This window comes from Neophocaena asiaeorientalis, unplaced genomic scaffold, assembly GCF_003031525.2.
Source record: "Neophocaena asiaeorientalis asiaeorientalis breed wild unplaced genomic scaffold, Neophocaena_asiaeorientalis_V1.1 scaffold155, whole genome shotgun sequence".
Lineage (NCBI taxonomy): Eukaryota > Metazoa > Chordata > Mammalia > Artiodactyla > Phocoenidae > Neophocaena > Neophocaena asiaeorientalis.
In genome coordinates this window covers 1525681-1545137 of record NW_020173040.1, presented here as the reverse complement: position 1 = coordinate 1545137, position 19457 = coordinate 1525681, and the positions used below count along the sequence as shown (strand labels likewise).

The following is a 19457-nucleotide window of genomic DNA, read 5'->3' as shown; positions in this document are numbered from 1 at the left end:
TGGGTTTGGCAAAGTTCTACTCTTAGAGACCCAGGATTGAAAAGGCAGATGACAGCCGGAGAAGTATTTGCAGTGGGTCCATCCAGCAGAGGGTCGGAACCCAGAACACAGACAGACTCAGGGTCCACAGGAGCGAAGGCTGCAGCTCAGGCCTGGGGCTTGCGGTTGTCAACGCCCCTCCCACCCCCATCTGGTGGGGGCCTCTGGTGTCAAGGCTTACAGGGGCTGCTCCCAGCCCTTCCTCCAGGTGACGACACAGCAAGAAGACCCCGTCTGTGAACCAGGAAGAGGGTCCTCACCAGACACTGAATCCGCCGGCACCTTGATCTTGGACGTCCAGCCTCCAGAACCGGGAGAAATAAATGTTCACATCCACTCCACACACAAACACACAAAAAACAACACGGGGGGGCGCTCACGTGTCACTTCCACTGGGGCTCTGAGCTGGGCCTATGGAGCTGTTGAAAAGCCTGGACAGGGTCTGTAGAAAAGGCCGAGAGAAGCCGCCTCCCCCTGCCTCCTTCACACACACTCTCACCGACACATACCCACATACTCCCGGGGCGCAGCCGCGGAGGCGCGAGCACTGCTCCGAGGTGTCCATCCTGGGGGGCGCGGACAGAGGCGCCCAGATCCTGCTCAGGTGCCCCGTCTGCACAAGTGCCCCCACCCCGACCCTGACTCCGGTCTAGGGGCTCTGACCCGAAAGGGGCTTCAAAGGTGCCCTTTGTGTCGAGCCGCGAGCGCCCAGCCAGCCGGGCGGAGCCCATTTTGTTTCAGGACCTCCGGTGCCGCCGCAGACAAGGGGCCCAGGAGGAGGAAGGAGGCGACCCGTGCGCGACACCCACGGCACCGGGATCCCCGCTCTTCTCGGGGAGGACTCGCCCCCACCCCCCCACGCCTCCGCCCCCCACACACCGCATGACTCCTCCAGACGCCGACACCGCCTCCGGGAGGCGAGGGAACCTGCGGGCCCCGCCCCAGTCTCTCCCCCACGCCTCCGCACCTGCGCCGCAGCACTATCCGGACCCGCCGAGAGGCCCCCGCCGACACGCGCGGCGCGGGCTGGGTCCGCAGAGGCTAGCGCCCCGGCTGGTCCACCTTCCAGGGGCGACCCCACAGGCTGGTGTCCGGCCCGAGGAGGTCCCAAGAAGTCAGGTCTCCGGGTCCCAGGACTGTGACCTCGGCTCCTGTGCGCAGAGGCCAAGAGCGCCCCCAAAGCTCGTGGCCGCGGCGGGGCTCCCCCTCCTCCCTCTGCCCAGGATGCTCTGGACGCGCGACTGAAGCACCCACAAGATTCCTTACGGGAGACTTGGCGGGGGTGTGTCTGGGGGTCCCCGAGGGGCGCGTTCCCACCGCGGTCACCCCTGCAATCTCCGAAACTCCGACCCCGTCCCAGGTCTGCGGGCTCCGCAGTACAGGACCAAAAAGCAAAAAAAGAGTAAAAATCTGAAATGTAAGCGTTGAGGGTTTCACAGAAATGCGAACCGCAGCTGTGCCGGCGAGCTGGCAGTTAGAGGGAGAGGTTTGGGGGGCCCCGTGGGTGACAGTGATTGGGACAAAGCAGGTCTTCTTACGTGGCTGCTGAGTCAACACGTGAGTGGGTTTGTGATCCATCCCTCCAGGGCCCGGTGGTGCTTCCGGCCCTGGGGAGACAGAGGTGTAGACGCGGACAAGGTCTGAAGAGTTGGCGCCAAAGGCAGGAATAGGAATAAAATAAGAGGGACCAGATAAGAGGGGGCCCCGGGTGGGGCTATCGGAGAGGGTGCTCAGCACATGCCCTGCGAGGGGTCAAGATCTGAACTGAAACTCGGGAAAAAACGAGGAAGAAGAGATTCCCAGCTCAGGAGATGCTGAGTGGGAGCCGGGTGTGCGGAGTGGCTGGTGTGCTCAGATGCGGGGTGGACAGCTCCTGGAGAGGGGCCTGGAGGCCACACTGGTGCTCGGGCTTTATTCGGTCTCCCGAGAAACAATCACGGGGTTTTGAGCCAGGGAACCACGAAAGGCTCCAGAGCTGGGCATAGGGGGACCAGAGGAGGCCCCCTACGAGGCACTGGTAAGAGAGAACTGTGGCTGGACAGGGCGAGAGAGGGCTGGGGAGCATGTGGAGGCAGGGTTGGCAGCATCGTTGATGGGTTAGATCTGGGAGAGAGAAAATGGGGGACGGAGCGTGGCTCAGCTTTCTGACTGGAATAACTGGGTGGATGGTGGTACCAGTTGAGATGGTGTTTTGTGGAGGTAACAAGGGCCCTATTTTGGACCTACTTTGGGCATATCAAGTCTGAGAGGTTGACTGAATTCGGATATTGACTCCACGCCACAAGCCTGGAGTCTGAGGGGCAGTGGGGTTGGGGTACATTCCAGGGTCAACAGTGGGTGCAGCTGGCTGCCACCCCGTCTTTCCTAACAGAGTTTGGGTGTGTCCAGGGCCCCACCCCAGAGCCCCAAGGGTGACCTAACTGGTCTGGAAGCCCATTTCCCTTGATAGTCACTGGGTCAAGAACAGAAATGGGTCCCAGCTCTGGCTGAGACGTGAAATTTACTGGCAGCTTTGACATTATTCCTAAAGGCCACACATCCCCCCAGATGCTAATGGGTCTGCCCACAGCATTCTTGCTCTCTGTCCAAGGAAGACACTGACCCCGATGTGGCAGAACAGGGTGATGTCAAGGATACGGGTCCTCCGGGCTCCGCTCCCCCTCGTGCATCGTCCTCCCGCCAGCTCCCTCATCACGTCCTCAGCCCAGAGCACCCAGAGGCAGAGGAGGAATTTCAGGTTATCACAGGAGTTCCTAGGGTCTCACTCACCTGCACTTGGTCACACGTCCACCCTAAGCCAATCTCCATGGCCAGGGGCGTGGTATGCCCTCTCTCGTTTAGCCAACAGGGGGACATGCCAGTACCCAGACTTAGGAATCATACCACCCAAGCCTCTGGAAACGGAGGAGGGACAGTTTCTCAAGCTCCTGGGCCCTGGCTGCTCAGGGCATGCGTTCAGGTGCAGGGGGTGGCACTTTCAATGTTCACTGTGTCTTCATAACAACCAGAGGAGGTAGGCACTGTGTGAGTCCCACTAAAAAATAAAGATCCAGGCTTAGCAACACTACATAACTTGCTCAAGTTATCTGTAAGGAGAGGATTCCCTGGAGGAGAGACTGACCTCCTGCAGAGCCCACTCTGGCAAACACATCTTCAGGCATAGAATTGTCTTTTTTAAAATAATTCCTGATCTGGGAGTTAAGAATCAGCAAATTATAACTCCCAGGAAGGCAAGAAAAAAAGAAACAGAGGAACAAGAAACAGAGGGAGCAAGTGGAAAATAAACAAACTGGCCGGCGTAGGCCAGTCAATAGTTACTTTACATGTAAATGGTCTGCACACACTAGTGAGCAGACAGAGATTGGCCGAGTGGATTGAAGAACAAGACCCAACTACATGCTGCTTACAAGGGACTCGCTCTAAATATGACGGCAGAGGCAGGTTGAAAGTAAAGATGCGAAAAGGTGCATCTCCAGACATAAAGGAAAAGAAAAGCAGGAATGGGTATATTAATGTCAGATACAGGAGAACGTGAGGGCAAAGACAGTTACTGGGGACCAAGAGGGAGATTACTGACATTAAAGGATACACCCCCAAGAAGACACAGCCATCCTAAGAGTGCAGGCACCCAACACAGTTTCAAAATACACGAAGCAAAAACTGAGGGGAATGAGAAAGAGTGAAACACAGGAAGACAAATCTGTTACTTTCGTTAGGGATGTGACTGAGAGAACCAGGCAGAATGTCAGCTGGGGTGTGGACTTGACGGCACCTCGCCCCCCAGGATTGGACCCACATTACACACTCAAGCAAGCTCTGCATCTGGTGCATGTTCTTTTCAAGCACCCGTGGAACAGTCACCAGGGTGACCACATCCAGGGTCACAGACAAGCCCTAACACGTAAGTGGACTGATCACACAGAACGTGTTGTCTGACCACCGTGGACCCTGGTCTCGCAGGCGATCCAGCCCATGGCTGCGTCCCTGCCCCATGGCTCCCCTTCCATGACAGCCCTTCCCCTGGTCGGTACCAGACGGCCTCCTCCGTAACACCATCCTGAACCTGGTGGGTCCTGCTGATCATCCTTTCCCTCAGCTTCAGTGGGACCCACAGATGGCATAGCCCCGACATGGAAGACACAGACCAGGCCCACTGAGCTGAGCACCCACGCTGGCCATGCTCCATGGCGCTCGAGCTCTGAGAACTGTGGGAAGTCTTGTTAAAACCCCCAAACCCTCCTGCAGTGCCGTCTTTCTCATATCTCCCCCACCCACCACCCATGGTGGACTGGGAACACAGTATGTAAAGGGGAAGAGCCCCCCACACCTCAATCTAGGTGGCCCAGCACTTCACCCGGATCAGGAGGCGCTAGTGGCCTGTCAGGCCCAGCTGCCTCGGTGCTGGGGGTGCTCCTCCGACTGCTGGTTTTACCCAGTGATTTAGATAAACAGAGGGCTTTAACGTTAGTAAAAAAAAACATGCATGTGCCAAGGAACGGAATGCAATGACTGCAACTTCTTGGTGGAGGGGGAGGTGCAAACATCTGGGGTCCTTCGGGGTTCAGCTCTGTGCCACTCCACGGCCACAAGAGAACACGCCTCGGCTGGCCCGCGGACGACACACATGGCCACGAGCTGTGTGTCCCCGGCCAGGCCCAGAGCGGCTGACGCGCACCTGGGAGCAAGAGGGGTCGAGGGCTGGCAGAGCTGCCAAGCTGGGCGTACATCTGCCAGTCCCGATGTATGACTTGTCATTTCAAGCCACTGAGTTTGCGAAGAGTTATCTGGAAAAGGCAAATCAACACATCACCCCATTTCTCCCCCAATTTCCTATGCCAGGGCTGTGCATGGAGAACACAGTCAGTAGATGCTTCATCAACTTTACAGGTATTTATTGAGCCTCTACTATGTTGCAGACAGTGTACTGAGACCAGGGGATACAATGGTGACAGAGACGGGCTTGATTCCCACCTTCAGGGAGCACATCGAATTATTTTTGTGATGAGTCCTACGAAGGAAATTCCTAGGAAGGCAGAATGGTGGGTGAGTGGAATTCCACGGTGTCCGCAGAGAAATGAGCCCAGAGGCACAGACTAGAGGGGCTAGAAAAAGCTGCCTGTGCAGGTGGGAGGGAACACCAAGTAACAAGAGTGGCACACGGATCAGTGGAGGAGTAATGAGCTACTCAATAGGCAAGTTTCCACATGGCAAAAAGTAAAACTGGGTTCTCACCTCAGACTACACACACAACACACACACACACACACATCAATCAATTCCACATGGGCTGAAGACACATGTATTCATCAAGGGAGATTGTCTTCATGGCTCTGGAGTAGGGAGACTTCATAAACAAGACCAAGACACTCAACTGTAAAGGAGAAGATGGGTCAATTTTACTACATAATTAAAAACTGTAAGATAAAAGCTACTCTAAATAGAGTTTAGACAGCTGGTAGGGATTGAGAGGAAATACCTGCAACATGTAACAAAGAATGAACAGCCAGAGACAATGAAGCCCACATCAACAAGGGAAGGATAACCAAGTAGAAACACGGGGGAGGGGGTGCGCGGGTCAGTCACCAGCTGGCAGACCAGCCATCACACGTAACACATGCTGGAGGCCCAACCACCACTGCTGGCGTCACCCTGATTTAGGGTGAAGTCCATCACCGTTTCTGAGGCTCACTTAGGATCTGAACACGATGGCCCCACCTCCACCCCAGGTGACTTTATGGGGATGTCTCCTGAGACGTTGCCATTTAACACGAGAAACAAGAGCCCGACACAGGGATACTTATTTCTGTGGTAAACCTCAAATTTAACAAACTGTGCCCTCATGAACACTGGCTTGAGGGCCGACCCTGGAGGCCCACAACTGAGCTGCTGGGCATGGTGCCCCTGCTGCGACGACTCGGGCTACGATCCGAACATGGGTGGACGGAACCCGCATTTCATTCTCACGACACAGATGGGTTCAAACAAAATACTATTTTTTTAAAAAGGTGCATTCTTGAAGAAAATTTTAATTAAAAAAAAATGAAAAGAAAACCCAAACAGTGCCTAAATCTTTATTTTTCATAACCTACATTTTTTCAAATTAGACAGTTTTACACTGAATGACACAAAGGAAACTTAAATTACCAATAGTTTACACATAAGCTTGATTCCAGTCTTAATGAAAAGAAATAGAACAGAAATAAAAGCCCTGGCGAGGCGTCCGCGTCACTGCCCTCCTGCGAGCTGGTGCCGTGGCCGCTCCTTCAGGCCGATTGTCCGCCGCTCCCCGCGGACGCAGATGCAGACACGGGTCGTACCTGCCCCTGAGGCCCGCGAGGCCCCAGACTGGCCTCCACACGGCACCGTGGTGGCCCTGACCATGTGGCAACTTGACAGGTTTCTTGCCACCACTAGTGACAACTAGTGATGCAGTTACAAGAGGGCCTGATCAGAAACATGATGACACGGACTCTTAAAAATCAACGACTTTTCTTGAATTCATGTTTGGTGAAACGGGGCTGGGTTCTCATTCTTATCTCTCCAAATGACAAGTATCATCACACAATTGTCCAAGTTAAAATGCCATTTGTGATGCTGTGTCTCTGACTCTGTACCTTGAGGTACTGCCAGGGGAAAGGAAAGAGTTATATTTTACACGGACGAAGCCAGACACCAGCTGTGCATGGCGGGGCTGCCCGTGGGCTGGTGCCACAGCTTCCCACTGTGCACCCCCTGTGCTTTTCTGTGAGTGGAAAACCTCAGGAATATCAGAAAGGTGGAGGTTGGGGGACATTATATAGCTCTTTGGCATATCGCCCTTGCTTAATTAAAAAAAAATGCTATAAAAATCACATCAGAGTGAAGTCTTAACTCGGCTGCGGGAGCATAGGCCTCATGTGCCCGGCCGGCCATGCTACCTGGCTGGGCCCGGCTGCTGTCACGGTCACCTTCATCCCAGCTGCACGCACAGCTCCACCCTGGTCACACAAAGGGCGGACAGCACAGCTGGCCCCCCACACCTGCCTCCAGGGAAAGGATCTGCCACTATTAAAAACCAGTGTCTGGGCTGCACAGGGTTTGGGATTCGGGGATGGTGCTGACAGCATCGCTCCCTCCTCCAGCAGAGACCGCCATGTCATGGGATCCCGGGGGCTCAGAGCTGGCCTTTCCAGCTCCTTCTACAGTACTCATTAGTTTGGGTGTAAGAGGTCAATTATTTCTGATTTTTTCAGTCAGCAATTTCAAAACTACAAAGAAATTAATTCCCCTGTTCCTTTTAACAGGCATTTGCAGATAGGAATGCTGTGTGGGTGTCTAGGTATTTGAATAAAGACGCTGCTCTGAAGGAGATGGGCTTGTTTTCCTCTGGCAGGCAGATTATGCCTATTAGCTATTTGTAATTTTAAGTAGATTATTTTTTACTTTCACTTGAAGACCCTGCCAGTTTCCACTTTCCAGATTATACCTCAAAAACCCTTTCAACATTAGCTGTGATTAGTACATACTTACATATGTTTAAGAAGAGCATGAAAATATTCGAACGTTTTAGTAAAACTTTCCATCTCCCTTTCACAGCAGCAAAGAGGCAGAATCAGTTCAGCATACCAGTATAAGAGAAAAAGAAAAAACCTCAACAAATTAAAATAATATTCAAACCACAACACTGAGTTTATCTACATCCAGGTCAATAGCAACATTTATAATATATCAATTTTTATCAGCTTTTTCTCTTTAGGGTACCTTTTTAATATGTTCTGATTATTTACAACTGTACAAGCAAAGCACACACGCCCAAGTGCACATATTTAATACAGTATCGACTATTTGCATTTACAGGATTTTTCAACAGTCTGAAAAAAGATCAACTGTGTAAGATCTTCCAGGTAAATTACAAACATGACTGCTCGCTCTTCCTACAGTGCTTACCCAGTAACACCGTGACAGCAGACCCCACTCACGCCAACACAGGCCGGTCTCAGGAACTCTAAGCTGTCATATACAAAAGTTAAGGCAAAGTCATTTTCAAGTTTAAATAAAATTCAAGTCTTTAAATATTGGATGGAAATAATCTCTTTTTTAAAAAGAAAAAACCTTAGTCTTGTTAAATAACATTTTGTGGAATAAACTGTATGGTTACATTTAGCAGGAAATATTCTTATTTTAATGTCTGCTGCTTAGAATACTTAAAGAAAAAATTTAGGCATTTTAAAACAAAATAATTTATGTTTATTATCAACTGCTAGCTTTAGTGCATGCGTGTTCTTGGAGAGCAGCACTTAGAGAAGGGATCACAGACCCTGTCTTGGAGGTAAAGAGAGAGGAACTTGGATCCTCCAACACCAGAGGGCACCACAAACACCTTCTCCCACGATCTGTGTGCCGTGTGCAGAGGTTCGGAAAGGCACCCCGGGAGGGGTAAGGTGGGGCAGACTGGGGCAGACGAGGGAGCCGGGCTCCATGTCCTCCCCACCTGCTCTCGGGAGCAAAACATCAGGGTACAATTTCGTGGTAACATGTCAGTGGGCAACAAAGTTTATGTTCCATTTAAGTTCTATTCACAATGTGCTTTGAGTTTATCTTACATAACAGCCACTTGAGACTGGAGTGAGGAGCTGGTTACTTGCTGGCAGGACATCAGGACTCTCGGTGCTCTGCGGGGTTACTCTGCCCAGTGGACCAAAAATGGGCTCTACTTAAAAAATGCTAGAACCACTTGCTAGGCTTCTGAATGAAAGGACAACTCCCAGGCCAGCGTGTGGCGCCATTGGACCCCGTCCCTTCCCCAAGATACACTCACAGCATCGCCTCATGCCCTCAATTCCACGGTCCTCAGCCTCACCCGGCAGTCTGGACATCTCAGAGATACACACTTGCTAACCAGTTATTTTAAAAAATGAAGTAGCATAGTTCCGCTTAATTTAGAAAAACTCACTATATATATATATAGCTTGCACTCATAGCCACATGGAGGCTTAATAAAAAATATCAATTTGTTAGGATAAATGCATTTTCTATCCTGAAAAAAATCAGACTTATGCATCACCTCCAGTTAAGCACCAACCTAAAATAAGGTTTATATTAATTAAATCCTGAAAAATAGATTTTTTTCAAGAGGGGGGAAATCCGACTCATAGAAGAAAAATAACTTGCAGGCACCTTGTAGGCCTCTTCTACACTGCAAGCTCCTAACCAGCGGCTCACTCACATCCCGAGCAGGACAGTGCTTAGTTGTGGCGACCTCAGCTCCTTGAAGCCCTCCCAGACCTCGGCGCTCACTGAGGGGACCTGGGTGGGGGGCTCTGTTCTCTGTGCAGACGCCGCCCCGAGGCTGGGGGAGAGGGCCGGCGGCCTGGCGGTCTCCTCTGGTCTTTGGGTGGTCCTGGGCTGGACTTGGGGGCAGAGGGCTCTCTCTCGGCGAGCTTCTTGTCTTCCTTCCCACAACCAACAGTGTTTGGCTTTTGTTCTTTCTGGGGCTGCAACGGGGAAGATGGTGGCTCTCTATTCGTCCTCTGACAAATCTCTGCGTAGCTGGGTTTTCGCAATTCCTGGGAAACAGACACAGCTCTGGGATTATATGACAACATGCGAAAATAAGGTTCACTTGAGGTAGACGTAAAAAAAGGTTTCAACTGTAACCACATTCAAAATTATTTTAAATAAAGAATTCCTACATTTCAACAACTGAGGTTCCCCTACAGCACAACTTTCCCTCCAAGATACTCTAGAAATATCTTGTAAAAATGGTTAAAACTAGAAAAGGCATGGAGATGAAAAGTGCCGACTGAACTCTTTCCAGCCTCTGGCCTGTAATCACTTCTGAGCCACATACGAGCCTGAAAGGCGGCAGACAGCAGACACCCTAGAAAAACACAGAAGCAGCATCTGCTCTCCCTGCCAGACAATCTGCCTCGGCACAGAGCAGGCCTCCTGGACCCAGGAAGAGGTCCGGCTGTCACTTATGGGTGACCTTCAACAGCTGTCTCTGCAAAGCATTTGTACACACTGCAAACTACAGAGGGCTGGAGGTGTGGTTGCAGGAAAGTCAGAGGTAACAACAACAAAAAAGTAGGGTTTTCAGGTAAGTGGAAGCATGAAGGCTAAATGACAGATGAGGACATTTAGAAGGCTGTCACCTCCATCAACCATTTGTAACTTAAAAATAATTTTAACCTATAAAAAAGTTTTCTTTAAAGATTCAACCTAGCAGACAATAAGGGTTTAACTCCCAAATCTAAACGATAAAGGCCCACCCAAGATCAAACTAGGGACAACACAAATCAGAATTTAAAAAGCTGGACTGAGCGCCCAGGGGAGGAGAGAGGAAGAGGAGCTGGCGGTAGGCCTGTGTGGACCCGGGCGGGTGGGAGGTGGGCGTCCCTCTGATGCACCCTTGGACCACCCTAAGTCCTAGGGGCACAGGAACTGGAAGCTGTGGCTCCTCGGGCGACAACCTCACTCTACTGACCCTGAACAAGATGACCCACGGCTGCAGGGACGACGAACAGCCAGATCGGTTAGTTACAATCATCAGCAAATGCCCAGGGTACCCTGCACAGAAAGCGCAGTGTGCACACAGGCGGCCACTGCTCCAGGGAGCCCCTCCACATCCTTGCCCCCGACATACCGAGACGGCGCCGTCCACCTGCACCGATTTACTTGCAGTCGTGCTCAGGGTGGGAGGAGGTCTGTCCACACTCGGGGTTTCCTTCTGCTTCTCCACCACCTTGGGATCCCTGGAAAGACGCCACCAGGCAGACACGTGAACATCCGGGCCCCGCGGGCAGCCCCGCAGTGAGCACAGCACGGGGTGCGGGCATCAGGTGCAGGTGGACTTACTCGGGCGGGTGGGCAGGGGAGGGGGCACGCTCGCAGGCTGTGGACACGGCACAGGGCACTGAGGGCTCTCGGGGGGGCACCGTGGGGAGAGTGTTCGTGCTTGCGTCTGCGTTCAGGCTCTGAAACCATCAAAAACAGTTTATCACCGCATAGAGGCACGTCCATCAGATCTTTCTCAATGATCTTAAACACACACCGATGGTACCGGCTTCGCCGTCCTCCTGGGAGCAAGGGTGGGCCAGCCCGGAGTACAACTGGACACACTGTGGCCGGGAAGCAGCCCCCGGTCTCCCCTTCCTCTTGGCAGACATCTCACCGATCTGAGGCCTCCCTCTGTGCATGAGCACGATTGCCTGCAAGCCTGCTTTCCCACCTGAACAGGTACTGAAACCTCCACCCATCTGACACCCCAGTGCCCAGCACCGCCTGGCACGTGATCTGTGAATGTAGAGTCCCCAGCACAATCCAGTACGGCTCACCCGTTTTTACAGGGAAAACCAACAAGGTTACAGCTCCATCCCAATAAACCTGAGTGCCTTGAGGGGTGCAGGTGCTGACATCAGTTCCCACCTGAATTCACCAGCAGCCCCTGAAAGCAGTGTGTTAACTCTCCTGATTTAACAGGGAACGAAACTGAGGCTTAGTCTGTTTAAGGCAAACACCTGGAGAATGCCAGCCCCATGAGCAGTAACCACTCACACATGTAGCCTTCTGTTAATTAACAAAAAAAAAAAAAGGCAGCAGAGCAAATAAAGAACTGGAAGGGAGACTAACTGCAAACAAGCGTTTTCTCAAAATCTCACTTTTCAAAGCAGATAAAAAGTTCAGAAGTAAGAGGTTCTGGAGGGAGTGAGATGGAGGGAATAGCACTGCCCCCCACCATGGGGCGAGGGTGGTGGTGATGGAGACATGGGGCCCCTGAGAACCATCACCTCTCACGATTTTGTGCTCAAGGCTGGTGGAAACACAGGCATGGAAAACACCTCCTCCTTGTAAAAGCTCCCTCACGTCCAGAGCACGCCCGAGACCGCCCCCCTCCCGTCGGAGGCCTCCTAGGGCCCCACAGAGCCGCCGAGCACTTCACCAAGAAGCAGGGACACAGTCTCTTCCACTTGGAATTGGGCTCAGGCTTCTTAAAAGTAGCAATTCTCGGGCTTCCCTGGTGGCGCAGTGGTTGAGCGTCCGGCTGCCGATGCAGGGGACACAGGTTCGTGCCCCAGCCCGGGAAGCTCCCACATGCCGTGGAGCGCCTGGGCCCGTGTGAGCCATGGCCGCTGAGCCTGCGAGTCTGGAGCCTGTGCTCCGCAACGGGAGAGGCCCGCGTACCGCAAAAAAAAAAAAAAGTAGCAATTCTCTCTTCAAAATAGATTTTACACAAAATCACAATGTAAAAAACAGTAAAAATTAAAAACAACAACAACAAAATACTGTTTTTGAAATGGGGTGGAGGCCTGCTTGTTCTCTTCCCCTGCCCATCCCCAAGGGGAGTAAGGTCAGGGTGAAGCCAGGACTCAGGGTCTCTAACATCATTCCATGGGGCACTGATAACTCAGAATTTAAGACTGACAATAACGCACAAGACATGTCACATTTAATAAGTGCTTCTCTCTCCAAAATACAGGGTCTTGGAATCCTCTCAACCTTGAAGGCTAAAAATGGGAGCAGTAACCACACACTAGTATGAAGACAACTAAAGACCTGGCTTTATAAATCCCACCATGACCCCGCCTGGTACTGAGGGGCGACCCCACCCCTGTGGGGGCTCTGCAGGTGTAGACGGTCTGGACACGGTCTGCAGGGCAGTGCCTTCCCCAACCCAGAGGCCAGGGGTTCTGACTCCTTAGGTCTTCGAGCAGTAGGCAGGGTGCTGGTGGGTGGGTTCCCACTGGAGAAAGACACGGTGGGTGGCCGTGGTGGAGCGCCAGGGTGAGAACTCAGCAGGCGCTGGATGAGGCATTCTGGCCACCTCTGCCCTGGTCTGCTTGTCGACTGCAGCAGGGCCACGGGGAGCCCCCAGGCTCTTGCAGCACTTGCTGATTCCCGGGATGTAATCACTGCAGAGGCATGAATACCACAGAGCTCGACGACAGCCACCCGTAATATAAAGTTGCTCTGGGCTTCTGGTTATTCATGTAGATTATTAAAAACATGTTACTTCTGGTATAATTCAGATTTTTCTTTTTTATTCTGCTGACTTGTAAAATAAAAGCAGATCGTGAATAGCAAGAATAAAAATGCAACCTGAGTTTCTGGGTGAGTGAGTGTCTGTACAGCACACCAGTGCAGGGCTCCACCTCTGACCGTACCACTCAAAACCTATGTGGCCTCTGCAATCACTTATCCTCATAAACCTCTTCCGCATGTGAAAAAAGCACACATGTAAAGAGCGGGACGCCAGCGGTGAGTGAGCATCAGGCTTGGGATAGCTTACCCTTTCTTTGGACGATCCTGTGAGCAAGCCAGACAGCCTGTTCTCAAACAAGTCCTCCGTCTTCAAATGCCCCGCCGCCCCAGGCAGTGGGGGGAAGCTGGAGAGGCCTAATTCAAAGCTCGGGGAGGGCGGCCTGGGTGGTGTTGGAGACTGAGTCTGACTCCTCTGAAAGAGAAGAACACCGTGGAGTCGCCCTGGGGCGGCTGGGTAGGAGGGGCTCAGAAATACCGCAGGTGAGCGATGCAAACACTCGCTCCCTAGTCTTCGAAGGTCCACACCTGTCTGGAGAAACGGATGGCCAATCCAACCCCGCCGACTTGGTCACCTATCAAAGGTCATCTGTCAGGCAACTTCGACCATGAGAGCAGAGCTGAAAAGACGAAACCTCAGGGCTGCTCCTGGCCACGGTCAAACACGCCAGTAAGAGCTGCGTGTGTACGACACCCAGACCCCCAGCAGCCGACAGAGACCAGTGGGGCACAGCAAAGTGACAGACGCACAAGAGCCTAAGTCTCGACATTAAACTTATTCACCTCCAGACAAGTTTTGTGTTATCGCAGCAGAGTCTGTGATCTAAGTCATAAAAGAGAAAGTAAAAGAAAACAAAAGCCACTCTCTCAACTCTGTACAACTTACGTAAAAAATTTCACAAAGATTTCCATTAAAAAAAGTTTAACAAAAAAGGGAGGGGGCTTCAGTTATCTGAAAATTAACTTACTGAAACACCTTCTATTTTTAAAAGGGAGGGGCTTCAGTTACCTGAAAATTAACTTACTGAAACACCTTATATTTTTAGATCAGTATGTAAAAGCATGATTTAATATGAGACTGTTATCACATTCCCTGACTTCAAAAAAGTAAGTAAACTCAGCAAAATAATACCCAAGTAAAACTTATAAGCCAAAGAGAAAGGCAGGAGTCTCAGAAGAAAGGCAGTGATATACTTTTATTGAAACACTTTTAGTCAACCTGCTAGGTAGGAGTCATTCTGTAACATCCAGTTCCTTGGCTGAAACAGACAAGGAACAGAACGGGGAAATGAGTTTGTATTAGGTAGAACACAGGCATTTTTAGTTGAATGGTGGGCTACTTGGACTGGAAGCAATGCTCTCGTGGGGCTCACTTAACTTGAAAGGCCAAGATTTCCCAGAAACTTATACCAACTGGAAGATTATCCCTACACAAGTAAAATCTACAGAAGATCTGTTACAGCTCAAGTGAGAGCAGGTTAAGGATGAAATCGGATCCACGCTGAGCACAGCCCACCTCTCCTTTGGGCCTCCTGCTGCATGTCTTCTCCTTGGCGTAGGTGTCTCAGGGCTGCCTACCTTGCTCGTGTGTGTGCCCTCTGAACCAGGCTGCACAGGTAGCCATGTGGCTACAGCGTGCCCTGTAGTTCAGCATGCTCTAGGTTATGCTCATCTCAAAACAATTTTTAGAGGCTTTATTTTAAACATCTGCATGTTTCTGAGGTGAACCCAGCTTTTCAGAAGATAAGCGTTTCTAGGAATAAAGACCTGACAAAAAATTGACTAAGTATCAACTTTCAGGAAGAAAAGAGGCAATGTTTAACGTTTTTAGGGTCTGAATGGCTTAAGGCAAGGCATGAATGTCAAGCCCTGGTCCCGAGGGCGTGGCCAGGCCACCTGCTCACACATCTGCGACCTGCCCCCAAGCTTCTCAGGTGTTCAGAACACCCAGTGCAGCAATGGGCTCACTGTCGAGTACACACACCTGAGCCACATGTGTGGGCATCTGAGTGGTTCCAGGTATGAACACGCAGATCAGGAACACAGAACAGAATGAAATGGAAATGGCAATAGGAAAACATTTCACCTTTGCAGGTAATGCAGTGACTGGGGGCAATGATTCCTGCAGGGTAACTAGTACCTGAAGAGATAGTCAGATGCCTGTCTTGTTAGTCCAAATAACAGGAATTCATGCATTCCAACTGGAACTAACTGATATAAACTGCCTTACCATAGGGTCACCAAAAACTAGACTGAACTGACCAACATGGTAAAATTAGGGTGTTCATTTACTACCAATTTGCACTTTCTAAGTTCTAGGCAAATACAGTAATAAGAATGTACACACTCAATGGCTTGGGGTCCAGACCAAGAACTGTCTCAAGGCCTTTTCCAGGCCCTGAATGTGGAGCTCTACGAGAGCCCACGTCTACATGCACACCGCCCACGCTCTCCCCTCATCAGAGCCCTGCAGAGCACCACCCAGAGGGGGAGCTGGTCAATCACCCTAAGCAGACACAACCACATCTCCTATACTTACTTACCACTCACATAAACCCATCACTTATTTTGGGTTTGTCCTGACCGTAAGTTACATGCAGCAAAAATCAACAATGCTTTCTACACAGTGGATACAGAGTAAAATATTTTGAATGAAAAATACTGATGAGCTAATTCCTACGTGAGAGAAGTTTATTCTGCTTGTCCACTCTCGTGATTCCGGTAATTTCAAAGTACACTACCTGGTCACCCACACAGAAAGCACTCATCTGGACAAGTGTAAACAGACCACATATATGCATGATGCACTCCTGGGTGCACCTATGTGCCGCATAGGACACACAGGTGCCAGCAGTTCCTCAGGAAACCAGCCACCACCACCTCCTCTTTAGAGCATCAAAACAAGGTCTATTATCACCTAGCGGACACCACATTACGAGAAAATCTCTTTTGAAAAGCTCCTTCTCACATCTTAATTAAATCTCAGGTTTGTTTAGTGTAAGCTAGGTTTAAACATCTTGTGAAAGTGGCACAGGCCTGATGTACTCACTGTGAACTTCTCCTCCCGTTTCTTCCGGTAACCAAAGGAATTTTTCCTAGAGGAGAGGAAAGCAGAAGACTGTTAACTTTTCCCATTTGAAACATAATTTCACTGAGCACAGTATGTGCAGACACATTCAGTCTTCATAACTTTGTAATCTTTTATAGAGACTTTTGATTTTAAAATCCCAACCTTAAGAAGTGTAAGCAAAACAAAAAAAAATTTATAGTAAAGAAGTAAAATTGAGGTCTAGATAGGTAAATAAAAGAAAATATTTATTGAAGGAATTTTCCCATTTAGAATTTTTGTTATGATATGAACATTTGAATATCCATTCAGTTGGAGTGGCAAGATATGTAAAGTGTGACACTGAGCTATAAAGGTGAATTGTTAAAAAATGGTAATGACAATCTATCCAATTTATCATCAAAAGGAAAAGCTCCCAAGTAGCCTAGTCCACTCCTGCACCCCTGGCCCTCACTCCAGTGAACCACATGGGGTTTCTGAGCGCCAAGCACTTCCTTTCCCCATCTGCCAGCCTTCCACTCCACAGTTCCTGAGGCACATTTCCAACATCCAGAGTCTGACCCGCCAGCATTGGCGCCGTTCCCTGCACAGCAGCTTAAACCGCAGCAACAACCCCACCTACTTAGTGGATGTCACGGCAGGCCCAAAGGCACCAAGACACTTCACTGCCCGGACGGGCTTCCGTGGCCTAACAGTTCACACATTAATTCCCATTTATAATTTCATTTTTATTTATTTACCCTTTGTCATTTCAGCTGAACGCAAAGACTCCCTAAGGGCCCGTATTATGTAAGTTGAAAAGGAATTTAGAAATAATCTTGACCAATTCCACCCCTGATGGGCCCAGCAAGGCCTGACTGCGAAGACGGAGCCGCATGGGGTCCCTCCCGCTCCCACCGCACCGGGAGCACACACCCCCCTCCAGAAGGAGCTCCTGGAGGCAGACCATGTCCTCCGTACATAATACTCAGAAAAGCAGTCTTCACTTACAGGTTTCAAAGTGGGTTTACAACAGGAAAAGCTTATGGAGGCTGAGCCCACGCTAGATACGCTTTGTCCGTTCAGCTCTCCACACATAATGACTGTGACCCAAGGCAGCCTGGCCCACCCTCAGTTCCCACTGAACAGTGTCCTGTTACCACAAAGATGGAACTGGTCAAGTCTCTGCTCTAAAAGTAACACCCCTGAGTAATTATATAAAACCTTGGATGGTTACAGCCTTCCATTTGATTTTCTGTGATGGACTTGAAAATAATGACTATAAAACACATCTGAATTAATGGAATCTGACACTACGAATAGTTTCTAAGTACACAGTACCTGTCCAAATGAAATTGTGAACACTCACCTCCCTCTACCTAAGCCCGGAGAGGACTCGAGGCTGCTCTGTTCCACCCGCCCGGGCCCCGCGTCTCTCTTGGCGTAGACTGGAGGGTTCTGTAGCCGAGCTCGAGGCTGACCCGTCTGCCTCGTTTGTGGGCTCCGCACACCGTTCATCAACCGGTCCGCAGTGAAGTTAAATATCGAAGGACTTTCTAACAGCCCGGGCCCTCTCTCTGCACTGGGAATGGCATGGCGCAGATGAGATTTACTAGGATTCCTGTAAATAAAATGTTTGTATACGCTCAGTTCTAAAATGATCATGGCATTATGAAAAGAGCATGCTAATGCAGAAATGGCTAAGCTAAAATGTGCTTTCTTTTTAGGAAAAATATTAAAAATGTTACTTAGAATAGTTAGTTCATAATATGTCTGATAATGCAAATCTAAATGCAGTATGGACGTTCTGCTGGGCTGTAGCCCAGGTCTAAATTAAAAGCAGGCACATGCAGATGCAAGCTGTCCCAGAAGCCTTTGTCTCACGAGTCTACCCTCTACGTAGGCGTTGCAACACGCATTTCAGGCTTTAATGCTCACAGAATGGAATTCCACACCTTGAGTCGTTTTACTCCTGGTGGACATTACTGGTGGTCAAATCTACCATTAGCCAGCACAGAACAGCCTCTTCACTTAGTGTGACTCACCCAAATGGTGAGAATGACGGAGGTTTAACACATTTGCTTTTGCTTTGCTTTGAAAATATACAATGTGGCAGCGACCTCTTGTTACAAACCCTGGGGAAATAGCAGCCTTTCAACCCCTCACGGGACTTGCCTGCTCCTTGGAGGGTATTGTCTGAGTGAAGTCAGAGGAGATGCTGCAGGTTTGAAGGCTGGAGACGTGAACCCATTTATAAATCCAGTATTTGGAAATGGCGTTACCTAGATTCATTAAAAACAAACAGACTTCAGGCTGGTTAACACTGGTCGCTGACATTCCATGTCATACTTGCAGTGCTTGCCGTGGAGAAGAGCACTGGGTAGGACTACTGCTAATGGCCAAGACTTCTTGATCCAGGCTGGGGCCGAGACCTCACAACAGCCCCATGAGGAAGCCGCCTCACACGTGTGGAGAGAAGCGTCTGCCCCCACCCCGCCTCGCCCGGTGCTGAGTACAGGCTGAGCACGCGATCCCACACTCTCAGCCCAGTGCCCGGACTGACACCCACGATGTGCCGACATCAAGTCAACAACTCTTCATTCCTGATGACTTCAATAAAATCCATCAAAGCTCTCAATCTTGGGGGCATTTAGGGATCTATTTCACAATCACAGCCTTTGAGAGTGCCCTTTTAGCCTCACCTGCATGCAAGTCTTGCTGAGTATCACGATATTTTCAGGTCATTAACAATTATGTCCCAAGTCACAATTTATGGGGATATACTTCATAAACATATACTGACATATATGTCAGAAGAAAATTAAACAGGGTCACAGTGCCCTTAAAAGATACAATCCTAAATATAATCTTAAAACATTAAAAAAATTAAGTACAGAATTTTAAATATCAGCCAACTACTAAAAAATCTAGTCACAACAAAAAAAAGATAGAACTTAGTGTTGAAATAGTTTTTAAAAATCATGAAAAGAGCGATCACTCCTGTTTTCTGGATTCTGAACATGTGGTTTCACACAATTTCTGTATAAACAACATTCCCTGATGGATTCAAAGGCATTTAACTCCTTGGTGCCATCCAGTTCCGACCTTACATTTTCACTAAATTGAGAGATACAAATAGGCCACTCCTTGTTTGGGGAAAAGGAAAAGACAAAAAGCCGGCAATTCCTCTTGACTAGAGCTAACCAAAAGCTGTAATAGGATGATTAAAAACAGCTTAAGACCAAAACAAATCATTCCAAATTTTGAAAAAGAAAATGAAAGCAATAAAAGGGAAATGCTGAGGGAGAAAGATGCAGTTAAAACCGTGTTAGGGACTTCCCTGGTGGCACAGTGC

At 49.8% G+C, this 19457-nt stretch overlaps 1 protein-coding gene across 2 annotated transcripts in view; it reads right to left on the bottom strand.

Annotated features, from left to right (window-relative positions):
• Positions 1 to 6045: 6045 nt before the first annotated feature.
• The window catches only part of LARP4B (La ribonucleoprotein 4B), an 86578-nt gene continuing 73166 nt past the window's right edge, over positions 6046 to 19457 (bottom strand). For both annotated transcript variants that reach the window (XM_024742715.1, XM_024742714.1), the window contains exons 12-18: positions 18278 to 18384; positions 17472 to 17723; positions 16106 to 16151; positions 13307 to 13471; positions 10876 to 10994; positions 10664 to 10772; positions 6046 to 9584 (exon numbers count right to left, since the gene is read on the bottom strand). In XM_024742715.1, coding sequence (XP_024598483.1) covers positions 9312 to 9584; positions 10664 to 10772; positions 10876 to 10994; positions 13307 to 13471; positions 16106 to 16151; positions 17472 to 17723; positions 18278 to 18384 — 1071 coding nt within the window. In that variant the 3' untranslated portion in view covers positions 6046 to 9311. The remainder of the gene's footprint in view (positions 9585 to 10663; positions 10773 to 10875; positions 10995 to 13306; positions 13472 to 16105; positions 16152 to 17471; positions 17724 to 18277; positions 18385 to 19457) is intronic.